Source organism: Pan troglodytes, chromosome 20, assembly GCF_028858775.2.
Source record: "Pan troglodytes isolate AG18354 chromosome 20, NHGRI_mPanTro3-v2.0_pri, whole genome shotgun sequence".
NCBI lineage: Eukaryota > Metazoa > Chordata > Mammalia > Primates > Hominidae > Pan > Pan troglodytes.
The window spans coordinates 33,029,830-33,045,852 of NC_072418.2; the positions used below are offsets into that span (position 1 = coordinate 33,029,830).

Below are 16,023 nucleotides of genomic sequence, written 5' to 3' on the forward strand. Positions count from 1 at the left end.
TTTTCAGCCATTATTTCTTCAAATTTCTTTTTCTGTCCCTTCCTGTTCCTCTTCTCCTTCAGGAACTTCTACTATGCATATGTTGATATATGCTTGATGGCATCACATGGATCTATCAGGCTCTGTTCATTTTTCCTTTTCTTTTTTTTGAGATAGAGTCTCACTCTATTGCCCAGGCTGGAGTGCAGTGGCATGATCTTGGCTCACTGCAACCTCCTCCTTCTTGATTCAAGTGATTCTCTGGCCTCAGCCTCCCCAGTAGCTAGGGTTACATGTGCGCGTCACAATGCCTGGCTAATTTTTGTATTTTAGTAGAGATGGGGTTTCACCATGTTGGCCAGGCTGATCTCAAACTCCTGAATTCAAGTGATCCACCCTCCTCGGCCTCCCAAAGTGCTGGGATTACAGGCATGTGCCACCATGGCCAGCCTATTTTTCGTTATTTATTTTTCTCTCTTTACAACTGGACAATTTCAATTGCCTTATCTTCAAGTTCACTGGTTCTTTCTTCTTCCTGATTCTTCAGATCAGCTTTTTGATCTCTCTAGTGAATTTCTAAGTTCAAGCTATTGTACTTTTCGGCTCCAGGATTTCTATTTTGTTCCTTTTTATAGGATTAAACTATCTCTTTATTGGCCTTCCCTATTTGTTCATATATTATTTTGGTTTCCTTTAGCTCATTGGGTGTAAGACAGTTGATTTAATGTCTTTGACTAATGTTTCCAATGTAAGGGCTTCCTTGGGGATGGCTTCTATCGAATTCTTTTTTCCCCCCTGTGAATAGGCTATACTTTCCTTTTTCTTTGTATGCTTTGTAATATTTTGTTGAGCACTTGGCATTTTGGGTATTATTGTAGTAACTCTGAAAATCAGATTCTCCTCCTCTTCAGGGATTGCTGATTTTTGCTTGTTGAGGGTTGCAGCCATCTGTTTGTTTAGAGACTTTTCCAAACTATGTTTGCAAAGTGTGTAGTCCTTATTGCATGTGGTTACTGATGTTTTTGTTTCATAATCTTTACAGGCAACCAGTGACCTGGAAATGATACCTGTAAATTTCTGGCTACAAAAAGGTGTTCTTTACTTTCAAATCTCCTGATGGATGCTGCCATAGGAAGCACAAGAGGGCTGAAACCAATACAGGAGTCTGTGCTAATCCCTCAGGACTCAAAAATCCCCCAATTTTTGGAGGACAAGGGTCATTTTGCCCACCTTGCAACCAGCCAGCCATTCCAGGAAAGCTATTCCTGCAGCCTCATGGTAGGGTGAGGGCTGAGAAATGGGGCATGGCAGCTGTTTTGCATCCACCCTGTTGCTGTTCTCTTACTAACAACCAGCAGCCTCTTTTTTCATCAAGAACTCCCCTGGCTGTTTATTCATGTCTCATGAGGTTCGCCCGTCTAATTTTTTGTATCTTTAGTAGAGATGGGGTTTTACCATATTGGCCAGGCTGGTCTCGAAATCCTGACCTCAGGAGATCCATCTGCTTTGGGCTCCCAAAGTTTTGGGATTACAGATGTGAATTATTGTGCCCAGCCAAGGCTGGGTAATTTGTAAAGAAAGGAGGTTTATTTGGCTCACAGTTCTGTGGGCCATACAAGCATGTGGCACCAACATCTGCTTGGTTTCTGGTGAGGCCTCAGGAAGCTTCCAATCATGGTGGAAGGCAAATGGGGAGCTGCACGACATGTGGCAAGTGGAAGTAAGAGCAAGGGAGCAAGAGAGGAAGGAGGAGGTGCCAGGCTCTTTTAAACAACCAGCTTTCATGTGAACTCATTACTGCAGAAGAGCAGCAAACCATTCATGAGGGATCCGCCCTCAAGACCCAAACACCTCCCACTAGGCCCCACTTCCAACATTAGGGATCACGTTTCAACATGAGATTTTGAGGGAACAATATCCAAACCATGTTAGTGGCCCTCTATTGACTCCAACATCTATGAACAGGGCTGGTGCTTGCCTTGGTCAACTCTTGTCTCCCATTCCCAGTGGGGGGCCTGGCACATGAAGAAAGGATTAACCAATAATAAGTAATAAAGTAATAAGGTAATAAAATAATATTTACTTTTTTTTTTTGAGACAGAGTCTCACTCTGTCACCCAGGCTGGAGTGCAGTGGCACCATCTCGGCTCACTGCAAGCTCTGCCTCCCGGGTTCATGCCATTCTCCTGCCTCAGCCTCCCGAGTAGCTGGGACTACAGGTGACCGCCACCACACCTGGCTAATTTTTTGTGTTTTTAGTAGAGATGGGGTTTCACCATGTTAGCCAGGATGATCTTGATCTCCTGACCTCGGGATCTGCCCACCTCGGCCTCCCAAAGTGCTGGGATTACAGACATGAGCCACCGTGTCTGGCCTACCATTTTTTTTTTTTTTTCTGAGAGGAGTTTCACTCTTGTTGCCCAGGCTGGAGTGCAATGGCATGATCTCGGCTCACTGCAACCTCCACTTCCAGGGTTCAAGTGATTCTCCTGCCTCAGCCTCCCCAGTAGCTGGGATTACAGGCATGCACCACCACACCTGGCTAATTTTGTATTTTTAGTAGAGGTGGGGTTTATCCATGTTGGTCAGGCTGGTCTTGAACTCCCGACCTGAGGTGATTTGCCTGCCTTGGCCTCCCAAAGTGCTGGGATTACAGGCGTGAGCCACTGCGCCTTGCCAAATTTTTTTTTTTTTTTTTTTTTTTTTTTTTTTTTTTTTTTTTTTTTTTAGACGGAGTGTCATTCTGTTGCCCAGGCAGGAGTGCAGTGGCATGATCTCTGCTCACTGCAACCTCTGCCTCCCAGGTTCAAGCGATTCTCCTACCACAGCCTCCCGAGTAGCTGGGATTACAGGTGTGTGCCACCACGGCAGCTAATTTTTGTATTTTTAGTAGAGATGGGGTTTCATCATGTTGGCCAGGCTGGTCTCAAACTCCTGACCTCAAATGATCCACCTGCCTCCACCTCCCAAAGTGCTGGGATTACAGGCATGAGCCACTGCGCCCGGCCAAAGCTGATCATTTGAAAGTGTGATAAGTGCTACAAAGAAAATTTAAAAAGTGAGGTGAGGGCAGATGCCTAGAGGAGAGGGGAGGGGCTTTTGTGGACAGGAGATCAAGAAAGCCCTGTTATTATTTGAACTGAGGCCTGAGTAATGGCAAGGAGGCAACCATGGAAAGATATGGGAGAAATATTGCAGGCAGAGACATCAGCAGGTGCAAAGGCCCTGAGGCAGGAACTAGTCTGGAGTATCTGAAGAAGAGAGAAATCGTTGTGGTTGGCTTGAGTGGTAGGGGGCTTGGTTGGAGGTGGGGAAGGTGGGTCCGACAATGCTGAATACTAGTAGGATGTCTGGATTTGATTCTGGTTGCTGTGGGAAGCCATGGAGGGCCCTAGAAGGGAGACTGACATGACCTGATCCCCTTTGAAAAGCTCACCCAGACTGCTGAGTGGATAATAGTTTAGGGGTGTGCGAATTGGATGTCTTTGGCTGCTCATGATAGAAAATTGTCCTGGTCATTTAGAAAATTTACTGGCCTTTTAAACGGGAAGTTCAGAAGTGATGCAGACTCCAGAGCTGGTTGATTCAGCCCTGGATCAAGTTCTGTGATGCTGTCAAGGATTGGGTTCTGTTCTCAGCTCTGCTGACCGCAGATCGCACTTCATTCTGAGTACTGGAGTGTCTAGGTGGTCTGGGGGGCTGTCTGATACACATGGGGCTACCTGCTTTGCACTTCCTGGCCAAGGGGATAGACTGATTCCTTATGGGAGCACTTTTGAAGAATGAGGAAGAACCTTCTCAGGAGAGGCGTGGTGGCTCTTGCCTGTAATCCCAGCACTTTAGGAGGCCAAGGCGGGTGGATCACTTGAGACCAGGAGTTTGAGACCAGCCTGGCCAACATGGTGAAACCCTGTTTCTACTAAAAGTACAAAAATTAGCCAGGTGTGGTGGCGCGCGCCTGTAGTCCCAGCTACTCAGGAGGCTGAGGCAGGAGAGTTGCTTGAACCCAGGAGGCAGAGGGTGCAGTGAGCCAAGATGGCACCATTGCACTCCAGCCTGGGCAACAGAGGAAAAAAAAAAAGAACCTTCCCAGAAGCCTCCAGGAAGTCTCTGTTTGGACGACATCACACACCCATTCTTGAACCAACTATTTAGAAGGGAGATGCATCACCCCCTTTGCCTGGAGCTAGGGGGTGGGTCAGCTTCCTACAGGCACAGGACTATGTGGTCGCGGGTTAAGCCCCTAAACGAGGGGAAGTGGGGTGGGCAGCAGCCGATCTCCATTACAAGGGACAAGAGTAGGGGCAGCAAGGCCAGATCAATGGTTGCTGAGGTGGCTGGGGATGGAGAGAGGATGGTGGTGGCAGAAGAGGTGGTAACAATGGTCAGGTCCTGGCTGTTCCAGAGGTGATGATGGTTGGATGTGCAGTGAGGAAAAGACAGGAATGAACATTTATCTTTTCCCAAGTTGTCCTTGCTTTCTTCCTTTGAAGCCATAAAAAGGAAAAAAAGGGTGGATCTGGACTTGGGAGCTGGGCAGGAGTGAGGGAAGAGAAGCAGAGCAAGCAGGCACACCAGGCTGTGACTCTGCAGGCATCTCTCTGCCTAGACCTGTCTGTATGACGTGGAACGAACACGACCCATCTTTACTGCTAGCGACTGCAGCAGATAAGGCAAGGCCACTTTCACGCAGTTAGGTTAATAGGAGGCTGTACAAAGGGCTGTAGGAGGAAGTGGGCACAGGAGTTCTAAAATAATTGGAACGGCCAGGTGTGGTAGCTCACACCTGTAATCCTAGCACTTCAGGGAATCCAAGACAGGAGGTTCGCTAAGACAGGAGGCTCGCTTAATGTCAAGACCAGCCTGGGCAACATAGTGAGACCCCGCCTCTACAAAAAATAGAAAAATTAACAGGATGTGTTGGTGCGGGCCAGTGGTCCCAGCTACTCCTGAGGCTGAGGTGGGAAGATCGCTTGAGTCTAGGAGTTTGAGGCTGCAGTGAGAAATGATGGCACTACTGCACTCCAGCCCGGGTGACAGACCAAGACTCGATCTCTTAAAAAAAAAAAAAAAAAAGAGTGGGGGCAAAGTTATCCTTGGAAAATTTCTTAGTCCATTCATAGCAGCATATTAAAATTAGTACAGTAGCTTAATTTATATAAGAGAAAATACAATGTGTACAGTAATTAATGAACATGCAAAATATAATTGTATATTTCAACTCACTAAAAAGGCACAGGAAGAGTTGAATTTGCTAAAATTAAATGTGCTTATGAAACAGCTCTAGTACATGAATTAAGCTCCTAGATACAGATGCAGCGCCAAACGACGGGGAGGGAGATGGGGCACTCAAGGCGACACGCGGCTCTTGTTGCCGAGCGTTTCCTGGGCGTGGAGCTTCTATAGAATGTAAGCTTTTTTTTTTTAAGGTTTCAAAGCCTATATTTAGTGCTTTCATATACGTAATCTCAAAAAAAAAAAAAGAAAGAAATATCGGCATAAAATGTAAGCTTCCAGAGGGATGCAAACGCAGCCCAGCAGCGGACACCGCCAGCCCCAGCCACGCGGTTCGCATCAAGCTCCCTCCCCTGGGGGCGGGGCCTGCGCGAGCTGGGCGTGTCGGGGGCGGGGCCTGCGCGCTTGCTTCCGGCGTGCCGCGAGAGGCGGGGCGTGTGGGGAGGCGCGGCCGCCACGGGACGCCTGGCTGGGCCCGCACCGGAGAGGCGTCTCGGTACCTGGCAGGCGGCCTGCTACTCGGAGCCCGCTGCGGGGCGGCGGCGGCGGCGGCGACATGCACGTGTGAGATGCGGCAGCGGGCGGCGCGGACGCGAGCTGCGGCGGCGGCGGCGGGCGCGGCCTCCTGGGCGCGGGGCGCGCGGTGCCTGAGGGCGGGCGCGCGGGCGCTGGGCAACCGCCGGCCGCGCCGCCTGCGCAGGCGCTGGTTTAGGACTCACACGCCGCGCTGAGGCCCGCGGGCCCGTCATGGAGGCGCCCACCGTGGAGACGCCCCCCGACCCCTCGCCCCCTTCGGCCCCGGCCCCTGCCCCGGTTCCGTTGCGCGCCCCGGATGTGGCGCGGCTGCGCGAGGAGCAGGAAAAGGTAACTAGCAGCCCCGCGCCGCTTCCGCCTCCGCCCGCCGGGCTGCCCCTGCCTGTGCTCTGGGCCGCCGCCCCGCGTGGCCTAGGCCCAGCTGCCCGGGCCCCCGGAGGGAACGGGGAGAAACTTTTGTCACGTGCTTCTGTTGTCTTTGTCTGCAGCCCTTTGACCTCGCAGCGGAGTGAGGGATGTGCAGCCCGTTCGCCTGCCCAGGAAAGGGGGCTTCTGAGCTGAAGGCGTGCGGCAGCGCGTGGGAATTTGGGGGCGGGGGCAGCACGCTGTCAACGGAAGCGTTGGCCTTAATATTTGTAGCTTGTAATGACCTAAACATTGCTTAAAATGTGTACTGTATGTTGCTCTTTGATTGCACGGAAAAGTTTTACCGCGTTTGTCATGATAATGCTTCCTGTGCAATATTTGGTTATTTAATATTTGTCACAATATAATGCCATTTAAACATTAAAAAAAAACAGAGAGTCTCACTATGTTGCCCAGGCTAATCTCGAACTTCTGGCCTCAAGCGATCCTCCCCCTCCTACCCTTCTCCACCTCGCCTCCCAAAGTGTTGGGATTATAGGCCTGAGTCACCGCACCCGGCTCATTTTTACAAATTTTAATTTCATCGTATAATAAATGAGTTTTAAACTACTGGTGAAAAGGGTACAAAGTTTTGTGTTTCCTAGTGGGACTTTATATAAAGAAGTATTCCCAATTTAAGAAATAGTTTTATTGTTAAATCTGATTTTTCTGTGGATTCTGTGGTCTTTCAGATTGATTCTGTCCCCTCAAGTGCCTTGAAATTGTTACTTTGAAAAGCAGTATTTAATTTGCTTAAAATATTTTATGTCATTTTTGGAAGAGCATGGATTATAAAGGGTTAGGAAGTTGCTTCAACACTATAAGCAGTTTAAAAGTTCTTAACTTTTTAATTGAACATTCCTTTATAAGAACGACTTTACATAGATACAAAAATATACTCAGTTCTACTAAATGGGGGTTTTGATAGAACTTAAAAATCCCTCGTTTGCTTGGAAACCACCTGTTGGGATGAACTGCGGGAATCTTCCTTTGTTCTGGTTGGTTTAAATTATTTTGTGGGTTGGATTTGCATTTCTCAGCCATTTTTCTCTAATAACGCAACTGTTAGGTTTGGAAGCCATGTTTTCAAGATGAAGGTTTAAAAATCCAGTGGCTAGGGTGGTGACTCAAACCTGTAATCCCAGCTGCTTGGGATGTCAAGGTCGTGGAATTGCTTGAAGCCAGGGAGTTCGAGACCAGCCTGGGCAACACAGGGAGACCTCCGTCTATACAAAAAAATACAAAAAATTAGCCGGGCCATGGTGGTGCACACTTGTAGTCCCACGTACTTGGGAGGCTGAGGTGAGAGGATCACTTGAGCTCAGGCGTTTGAGGCTGCAGTGGGCCATGGTCATGCAACTGCACTTCACCCTGGGCGACAGAGTGAGACCCTGTCATTCATATATATATGTATATATATAAAACTTAACTAGTTTGGCGTCTTTAAATTATAAGACATTAATGTATTTTTTTTAAAGAGAAAGATAGAAAAAGAAGAAAGAAAAAACAGCCCCTCATGAAATCTTACTCCTTTTGCCAAAACTTGGCGTTTTTTATTCTTTCAGAGAATGTGACACAGACCCTCAGAGGATGGTGTTTCTATTGCCTTTCCTCTGCTGCAGTGGGTTAATTTCACCTCCTTCAGTGTATAATACGTGCATAATGCTGACTTGATATATTTTCTGCCATTTGGCATATTAAAAAGATATCCTTAGTTTTATTCTGATGTTAGTGTGACTGAAATGCAAAGGATACTTTTTGGGGTGCTCTGAACAGCTTTCTGGTATCGTGTTGAGTTACATTGGAAGAGAGAGTAACTGCTTTTTCAGTTACAGTCTTGTGGCAAACTGAATGACTGTTTTCTGTAGACATTGACTGTGCCAGCAAATTATTTTTCTGTGTTGTGTTAATGTTAATTCGGCACACAAAATAACCACGTATATCTGTCGTGGGTGTGTAAAATTATCCCCAGTTCAGGAAAAAGCGCGTCAGTATTTAATCTATCTTTATTTAATAGAAGCATTTGCTTCAGTGGACAGGAGACCCACAAGGCCACAAAATAAACTGATTAGATAGCTGCACTGTAATTATAGTGTAGTACAGGAAAACTACCCAGTAAATCGGCAGTGAAAATTTTTTGTGAAGCAATTTATTTAGGCTTTAAAGCTGGCCCAGTTGTGGGAGTACAGTGAGTTCTAGTAAAGTAGAAGCGTAGTGACATCCTGAGTGTAGAAGGGGAAAATGTCATAGTAGCTTCATATGTGGCACTTAGTATTCCTTTATGAAAGTTGAATCAAACATGCTTTTAAGCTCTTGGCCTTTCCCTACATGGGGTTTGTGAGACAGAGTTAAACTCTGCAGAAAATGATTTGAATGACTGTTCTCAGTTTTCCCTGGGAGGGTACCTACCTAGTTGGCTCTAGATGCAGAGAGAGAAATGAGTTCCTTACACACAGTGGGTGCCTTAGGCTTAGGGCATAATCTTCTCTGGGAGCCTTGATTGAGAGGGGCTGGTAGGTAATGTGGCTTAAATGTTGCTCATTAGTTTTGCTCTTTCTTTTTTTCCAAATTCAGCTAAGGAGTATAACAAGTTTTACGCTCTCTCTCTGTTTTTTTCTTGTATGTTCTCTGGAACATGGAATAAAAAGGACAAAAAATTGGCAACCTGAGGAAGAGGACAGACAAGGGGCATGAACAAGCCACAGCCTCTAAGTGACGACATCTGTAGTCAGCGGTTAGGATCAAATATTTTAACATTGCTTTCACTTACAGTCAATGGTGAAACATTTCCAAAACAATTTATTTTAGTTAAAACTTCGGTTTGTTTCTATTTTGATCTAGCAATAAAACATGTAAGAAACATTCCCTGCAGCTTTGTTTATAATGAGAAAAACTAAAAGTCTGACATTGGGGGATTGGTTAAATAAATCAGGAGCTATTATGTAGGCATTGAAAACTAGGACAGTATGTATAGGGTGGTTCCAGTTATGTTTATATAAATATTTACACATTTTACATAGGAAAACACCATTGTTTTAAAAGTACACAATTTTATTATTTTACCTAAAAGTTTGTAAAATTGGATGGGATTTTTTTTTCCAAAAAAAGCTATTGATAAAACTTATTTTAATTTTAACGAAAATTGGAATGTTATTTTAATTGCAAAACACTTTCTGAGCCTGAAAAATGGCTCTTGGCTGGTTTGAATGCCGGTTAGGCAGGTTTATTTCTTGGTTACTTCAGAGCTGATATATATAATTTATTCAAACAACCATCTTCCAGTTGATTTCCTTCCCCCCCAAAGGTTTTATTTAATCTTCATTTGTTATAAGATACAGGGAGAGGAGAGAAATTCAGATCATCCTTTTTTTGTCTTTAACTAAATCTGTTTTTACTAACAGCAGTAAGATATTTGTTGGAAAAATGGAAGCTTAACCTGTCTAGACTGTGACCTATACCATAAAATGTGTGGTCTAGGACTGTTGTGGAGTGTCTTGGGCTGTTCAGGGAGGTTTCCTTGTACTAAGATCTTGTTAAATCTGATTCTAAGAATTGCATTATGTTGAAATTTTTGTTTCTTGGCTAAGGTGATGTTTCTGAGATATCTGTATTTTATCTCTAGATACTATTAGTTTTTATTAGCAGAACTACTGAGATTTTATTGTAATATTTTAAAAAGTGGTGGATCCAGTATCGTCTTTATAGGCTTATTTGCAGGATAATAGTAAGATTAGAAAATTCATTAGGATAATATATTTATAATTGAGTGCCTCATGTAGTTCTCACTTGGAATTTTGGAATAGCTTATACTTCCTGATATAGATCCTTGGGGAATTAAATGCATTAAGAATAAATATTTTAAATTTTTTATAAAGCAGAACAGCTAATTTAACTTAATGGAGGGTTTTCATATTTCTTGTGATAAACTAAACCGCACATAGTTTAAAGAACTGTCAGCCACGTAGGCCATATAACAGCTATTCTTTCCAAGCCTAGAATCCATGCCATAGAATTTATGTAACAAATATTTAATGAGTATCTACTACATGCCAGGCATGTTCTGCTGAGTGTGCAGTAATGAACAAAATACAGCAAGTTCTTTCTTTCATGGTTACACTCTAGGGGTGAAGGCATGCAGTTACATAGCCTTACCTTGGGTGTTTGGTAGGTAAGGCTAAGTAGAAAAACAGGAAGGTAAGAGGCGTGTAGAGAATGAGGGATGTGAGTGGAGGGATGGTGTCTTCTGTAAGCCATCAGAGAGGGCTTCTCTGTTAGGTTCCATTTGAGCAGAAACTTGAAATAAGTGGGGAGTGAGCTGTGTGGATATATGGAGGATATTTTAGAGAAGAGCTTTCTAGCCAGTATGAGAGCAGTACCAGATCATTGTAAGAGTTTTGGTTTTCATATTTGTGAGATGGGAAACCATTGGAATGTGTTTTGAGGCTGATCTTAAATTATATCCATTTGTCATGCATATGTGAAGAAATGGACGGATGGAATTACATTATAGGGAGCAACTCTGTGTGCCACGCATTGTGATAGACGTTTACAGATCCGATCTTAGAATTTTCATTAATACTGTTTATTTTTCAAATGAACAGTTTGTTTCTAGTTTTTGCCTGGAACTTTCTCATGGCGCGTTTGTGTCTTCAGTTCCACTTAGAATGCTTTTTCTAAGGTGGTTATACCAGTTTACCGCTTGCTAGCAGTGGACAGAAGTTCTCCCTGCTTCAGTCTTTACCATCATGTGTCTTTTCATATTTGCTAGCCAATCTAGTGATGAGTAATGAGGTTGATGACCTTTTCAGATGTTTATTGGCTACTTGGATTTTTGTGTTTTGTTTTTGTGAAATACCTGCTCATCTGTTAACTACTTTCTGTTGGGATGTTAATTATATTCTAATTGATTCATAGTAATGACTGCCTTTCCAATTATATATTGTAAGTTTCTTCCCTGGTCTGTGGCTTGACTTGGAGCACTTACAGTGGTGTCTGTCCTTTGATCAACAGACATTTTTAATTTTAACAATTGTTTCCTTCATGGTTAGTGTTTTTTGTCTTATTTTTAAGAGGTCTTTCTTACTACTTTTCTGAAGATATCCTCTTATATTGTCTAATAGAAGCTTTACTGCTTTGCTTTTCACATTGAGAATCTACATTCTACCTGGAATTGGCTTTGTATATGGGGGGGATTGAGGTCAGGTTTCATTTTTACTGTATGGATACCTAGTTGCCCCATCAGCATTTATTGGAAAGAGTGTCATGTCTCCACCGCATTGTCATCTTTGTCATAAATCAGGTGACTGTGTAAGTAGATCAGTTTCTTGACTGTTCTGTTGGCTTGTCTGTTCTTGCAGCAAACCTACACTGTCTAAATCATTATGACTTTGTGTTATCTTGGTACCTGGTACATGGTGGTGTAGTTTTAGTTGTGGTTCCTCAAGATTGCCTTTATTTTCTCCTTTCCAGTCCGTATGCTGTTTCTTTCTTTTTCTTGCTTTTGATACTGGCCAGTTCAAGTGCTGGTAGTGGGCATCAGGGGTCAACTTTTAAACATTTACCATTAAGTGTGATATTTACTGTGAGTAATTTTTGTATTTGCTTTTATCAGATTAAGGAAATTTCATTATATTCCAAGTTTGCTATGAGTTTTTATGAGTGGTTGTTGAATTTTAGAAATGCTTTTTCTAAATTGATTAATTATAGGTAATTTATTGAAAAGAGTATATTTGTTCTGTAAGTTCTGTAACTTCAATAAGTAATGTTGAAGTTACTTTTTTTTTTTTTTGCCTTCAAGCATCTGTTTAACAAAGCACATCTTGCACCACCCTTAATCCATTTAACCCTGAGTGGACACAGCACATGTTTCAGAGAGCACGGGGCTGGGGGTAAGGTTATAGATTAACAGCATCCCAAGGCAGAAGAATTTTTCTTAGTACAGAACAAAATGTAGTCTCCTATGTCTACTTCTTTCCACACAGACAGCAACAATCCGATTCCTTTATCTTTTCCCCACATTTCCCCCGTTTCTATTCGACAAAACCGCCATCGTCATCATGGCCTGTTCTCAATGAGCTGTTGGGTACACCTCCCACACGGGGTGGTGGCCAGGCAGAGGGAGTCCTCACTTCCCAGAAGGGGCGGCCGGGCAGAGGCACCCCCCACCTCCCGGACGGGGCCGCGGCCGGGTGGAGGCGCCCCCCACCTCCCGGACGGGGCGGCTGGCTGGGCGGGGGCTGCCCCCTGCCTCCTTCCCGGACGGGGCTGCTGCCGGGCGGAGACACTCCTCACTTCCCAGACGGGGCAGCTGCCGGGCGGAGGGGCTCCTCACCTCCCAGACGGGGTGGCTGTGGGGCGGAGGGGCTCCTGACTTCCCAGACGGGGCGGCTGCCGGGCGGAGGGGCTCCTCACTTTTCAGACGGGGCGGCCGGGCAGAGACGCTCCTCATCTCCCAGACGGGGTCATGGCCGGGCAGAGGCGCTCCCCACATCGCAGACGGGGCGGCGGGGCGGAGGCGCTCCCCACATCTCAGACGATGGGCAGCTGGGCAGAGACGCTCCTCACTTCCTAGACGGGATGGCGGCTGGGAAGAGGCGCTCCCCACTTCCCAGACTGGGCGGCCGGGCAGAGGGGCTCCTCGCATCCCAGACGATGGGCGGCCAGGCAGAGACGCTCCTCACTTCCCAGATGGGGTGGTGGCTGGGCAGAGGCTGCAATCTCGGCACTTTGGGAGGTCAAGGCAGGCGGCTGGGAGGTGGAGGTTGTAGCCAGCCGAGATCACGCCACTGCACTCCAGCCTGGGCAACATTGAGCACTGAGTGAACGAGACTCCGTCTGCAATCCCGGCACGTCGGGGGGCCGAGGCTGGCAGATCACTCGCGGTTAGGAGCTGGAGACCAGCCGGGCCAACACAGCGAAACCCTGTCTCCACCAAAAAAATACGAAAACCACTCAGGCGTGGCGGCGCGCGCCTGCAATCCCAGGCACTCTGCAGGCTGAGGCAGGAGAATCAGGCAGGGAGGTTGCAGTGAGCCGAGATGGCGGCAGTACAGTCCAGCTTCGGCTTGGCATCAGAGGGAGACCATGGAGAGAGAGGGAGAGGGAGACTGTGGGGAGACGGGAGGGGGGGGGGGAGAGGTTACTTATTTTTTAAGAAAGGCACAGTTGTAAGAATATGTTTGCTTGTATAGCCGAAGGCACATTCCGTTTTGTAGGTAGGTGAGTTTTCAGAACTCATTACTTGTAAGTTTTATTTTAGATAAACTTGTTGTTGGCACTTAGTATTGTGCCAGTAATGTGCCATAAGAAGAGACAACTTTGGTTTTAGTTCTTCGGAAGTTGTCAATAAACATAAAACAGTATTTCAAGGAGGAAAAAACCCATTTTCATTGTTTTAGGCTTCTCTAGATTGGAAGAAAAGATGGTAATGGTCCCAAAACACTGGGGGGAAAGGGGGAAGAAGGTGCGTGGAATCTGTGATTTGGCCATAACTGCTTTATTTTGTTTTACCTGTTGTTTTCATTTTTAGTTTAAGAACCTTTTAGCTTGTATCACTTGCCCTTATCTCCAGAGTGGTAAGTCTCAATCTTTTTAGTCTGTCATATGCAGTTTTCCCCCCTTAAACTACAACTGTTTATTTGAAAAATTATAAAAGTACAGGAAAGGTGAAAGAACAATATGATGACCACTGTTTAGAGTAATCAGTTAGCATTTTGTCCCATTTGCTTTTCTCCTTATATATATTCCTTTTTTCCCCCTTTTCCCCCTGCAGAACCATTCAGAAGTGAATTGCAGACATCATCACATCAGTAATACTGAAGCACTTATCATTTTACATCAAGGTCATTCTTCTACATAACCATATCTTTTTTTACACTCAAGAAATTAACATTGACATGTACCATATTCACATTTTCTCAGTTTTTCTAAAAATGTCCTTTATAACTCTCTTTCAATGCAAGAGCCAGTCAAAGATTACTATGGCATTTGACTCTCTTAGCTCCTTAATCTTCTTTCATCTAAAATTATTCCCCGCCACCTTCTGTCTTTATGAAATTGGCATTTTTGAAGCGTTAGATCAGTTTTCTTGTAGAATGTCCCACAATTTGGAGATGTCTAATGAACATAATCATGAAGAAACAAACATTTTTGGCAAGAATACTACGTAGATAGCTGGTTGGTGGCACAAGCCTGTAGTCCCAATTACTCCAAAAGCTCCGAAGGCTGAGGCAGGAGGTGGAGTCCAGCCTGGGCAACAAAGTGGTAAGGTCCTGTCTCTAAAAACATACACACACTTACACGCGTGATTACATAGATGATGATGACTTTCCATTGCATCACATCAGGAGACACATAATGTCATTTTTGTCCCATTATTAGTGTTGCTAACCACTTGTTTAAGATGTCAAGTCTCTCCATCATACAGTTACCTTTAAATGGTATAGTACTTCAAGACAGTGTAAATATCCTATTCCTCAAAAGCCTTTTGCCATGGATGATCCTTGCCTAAATCAGTTATATTGGTGTTTGCTAATTAGTGATTTTCTAACAATGTATTTATTAGTTTATGTTTTTCGATCAACAAGAACTCTAGCGGCCCCCCCCCCTTTAGTTTCACAATAAACTCATTTTTTTGTTGTTTCAAGTTGAGAGTGATGTGATTTCTTCATTCCTTTTGATGTTCAAATTGTTCTAAATTTGGCCAGTGGGAGCCCCTTCAAGCTGACTCAAGCATGCATTCTTTTTTTTTTTTTTTTTTGAGACAGAGTTTCTTGTTGCCTAGGCTGGAGTGCGGTGGCACGATCTTGGCTCACTGCAACCTCCGCCTCCTGGGTTCGAGTGACTCTCCTGCCTCAGCCTCCACACCAAGTAGCTGGGATTACAGGCCTCTGCCACCACACCCAGCTACTTTTTTGTATTTTTAGTAGAGACGAGGTTTCACCATGTTGGCCAGGCTGGTCTCGATCTCCTGATCTCAGGTGATCCACCTGCCTCGGCCTCCCAAAGTGCTGGGATTACAGGCGTGAGCCACTGTGCCTGGCTTGTGCATTCTTTTTTCATTATATGATCGTTACCTTGCTTTCTGGCACAGGATGTTCCAGGCTTGCCCTGTAGTTTGCCTTAGTCCTGAAATTGACTGTTTCTTCCAAGAGCCTTATAAAATAAGAAATGCTTAGAAACCAAGATATGGACACAAGTAGTGCTGATTGCTGCTGGGGTGTTAATTGCATCAAGCAGACAGTACTAAGGAAATATATTAACCTTCAATATACCAGAAAAAGCAGTCATCACCATTTACCATCTAGGTCCAGTGGATCCTGTTTACTGTTTATATTTTTAAGTAATTTTTGCAAATAATTTACAGGTCTAAGAATAAGGGTTAGTGAAAAACAATTTTATTGGAAAGTTTAATCAGAATTTAAACACAGCAGTTCTCTTTATATTAAGCAAATCTTGATGCACAAAGATTATAAGAGATTTAAGAATACTGCCACATGTCCTCTTAGAACAATGAGATTATCCAGGTTCTTGTTGCAAATTATTGCATCATGAAGTCTTTCCTGTTGAATGACTGACTGGATGGGAATATCCTATTTCCTTTTTGTTCTTACAAGTATAGTGTTCACTCACGGATTCTTAATTTTTCCTTATTCTAATCAGTCAACTCTTTTTTAACATTCACTAAGTTCAGATGCATGTAGTTTTCTTCCTCCATTGGCATGGTTTCTTCTAGGACTTAAAACAATACAGAGATAAACCATTACAGAATGCCTGCTTTAAGAACCTATTTCTGGTGTCTTCAGGGTTTTTTTCTCCTAGCCTCTGACCTCAAGAATTTAAAAAACTTACAGGAGTAGAAGAGGAAATAGA

At 44.5% G+C, this 16,023-nt stretch overlaps 1 protein-coding gene across 12 annotated transcripts in view; it reads left to right on the forward strand.

Moving 5' to 3' along the window:
* The window catches only part of URI1 (URI1 prefoldin like chaperone), a 93,034-nt gene that overhangs the window by 13,034 nt on the left and 63,977 nt on the right, over positions 1-16,023 (forward strand). For 3 of the 12 annotated variants that reach the window (XM_016935595.4, XM_054673558.2, XM_063800647.1), the window contains exon 1: positions 5,652-6,078. The exons of 5 other annotated variants lie outside the window; for them this stretch is intronic. In XM_016935595.4, the coding sequence (XP_016791084.1) occupies positions 5,962-6,078 (117 nt within the window). In that variant the 5' untranslated portion in view covers positions 5,652-5,961. Of the gene's footprint in view, positions 1-5,617; positions 6,079-16,023 lie in introns of those variants that run through there. 4 more of the 12 variants (XM_001148355.7, XM_016935594.4, XM_063800644.1 and 1 more) reach the window with 4 other exon arrangements.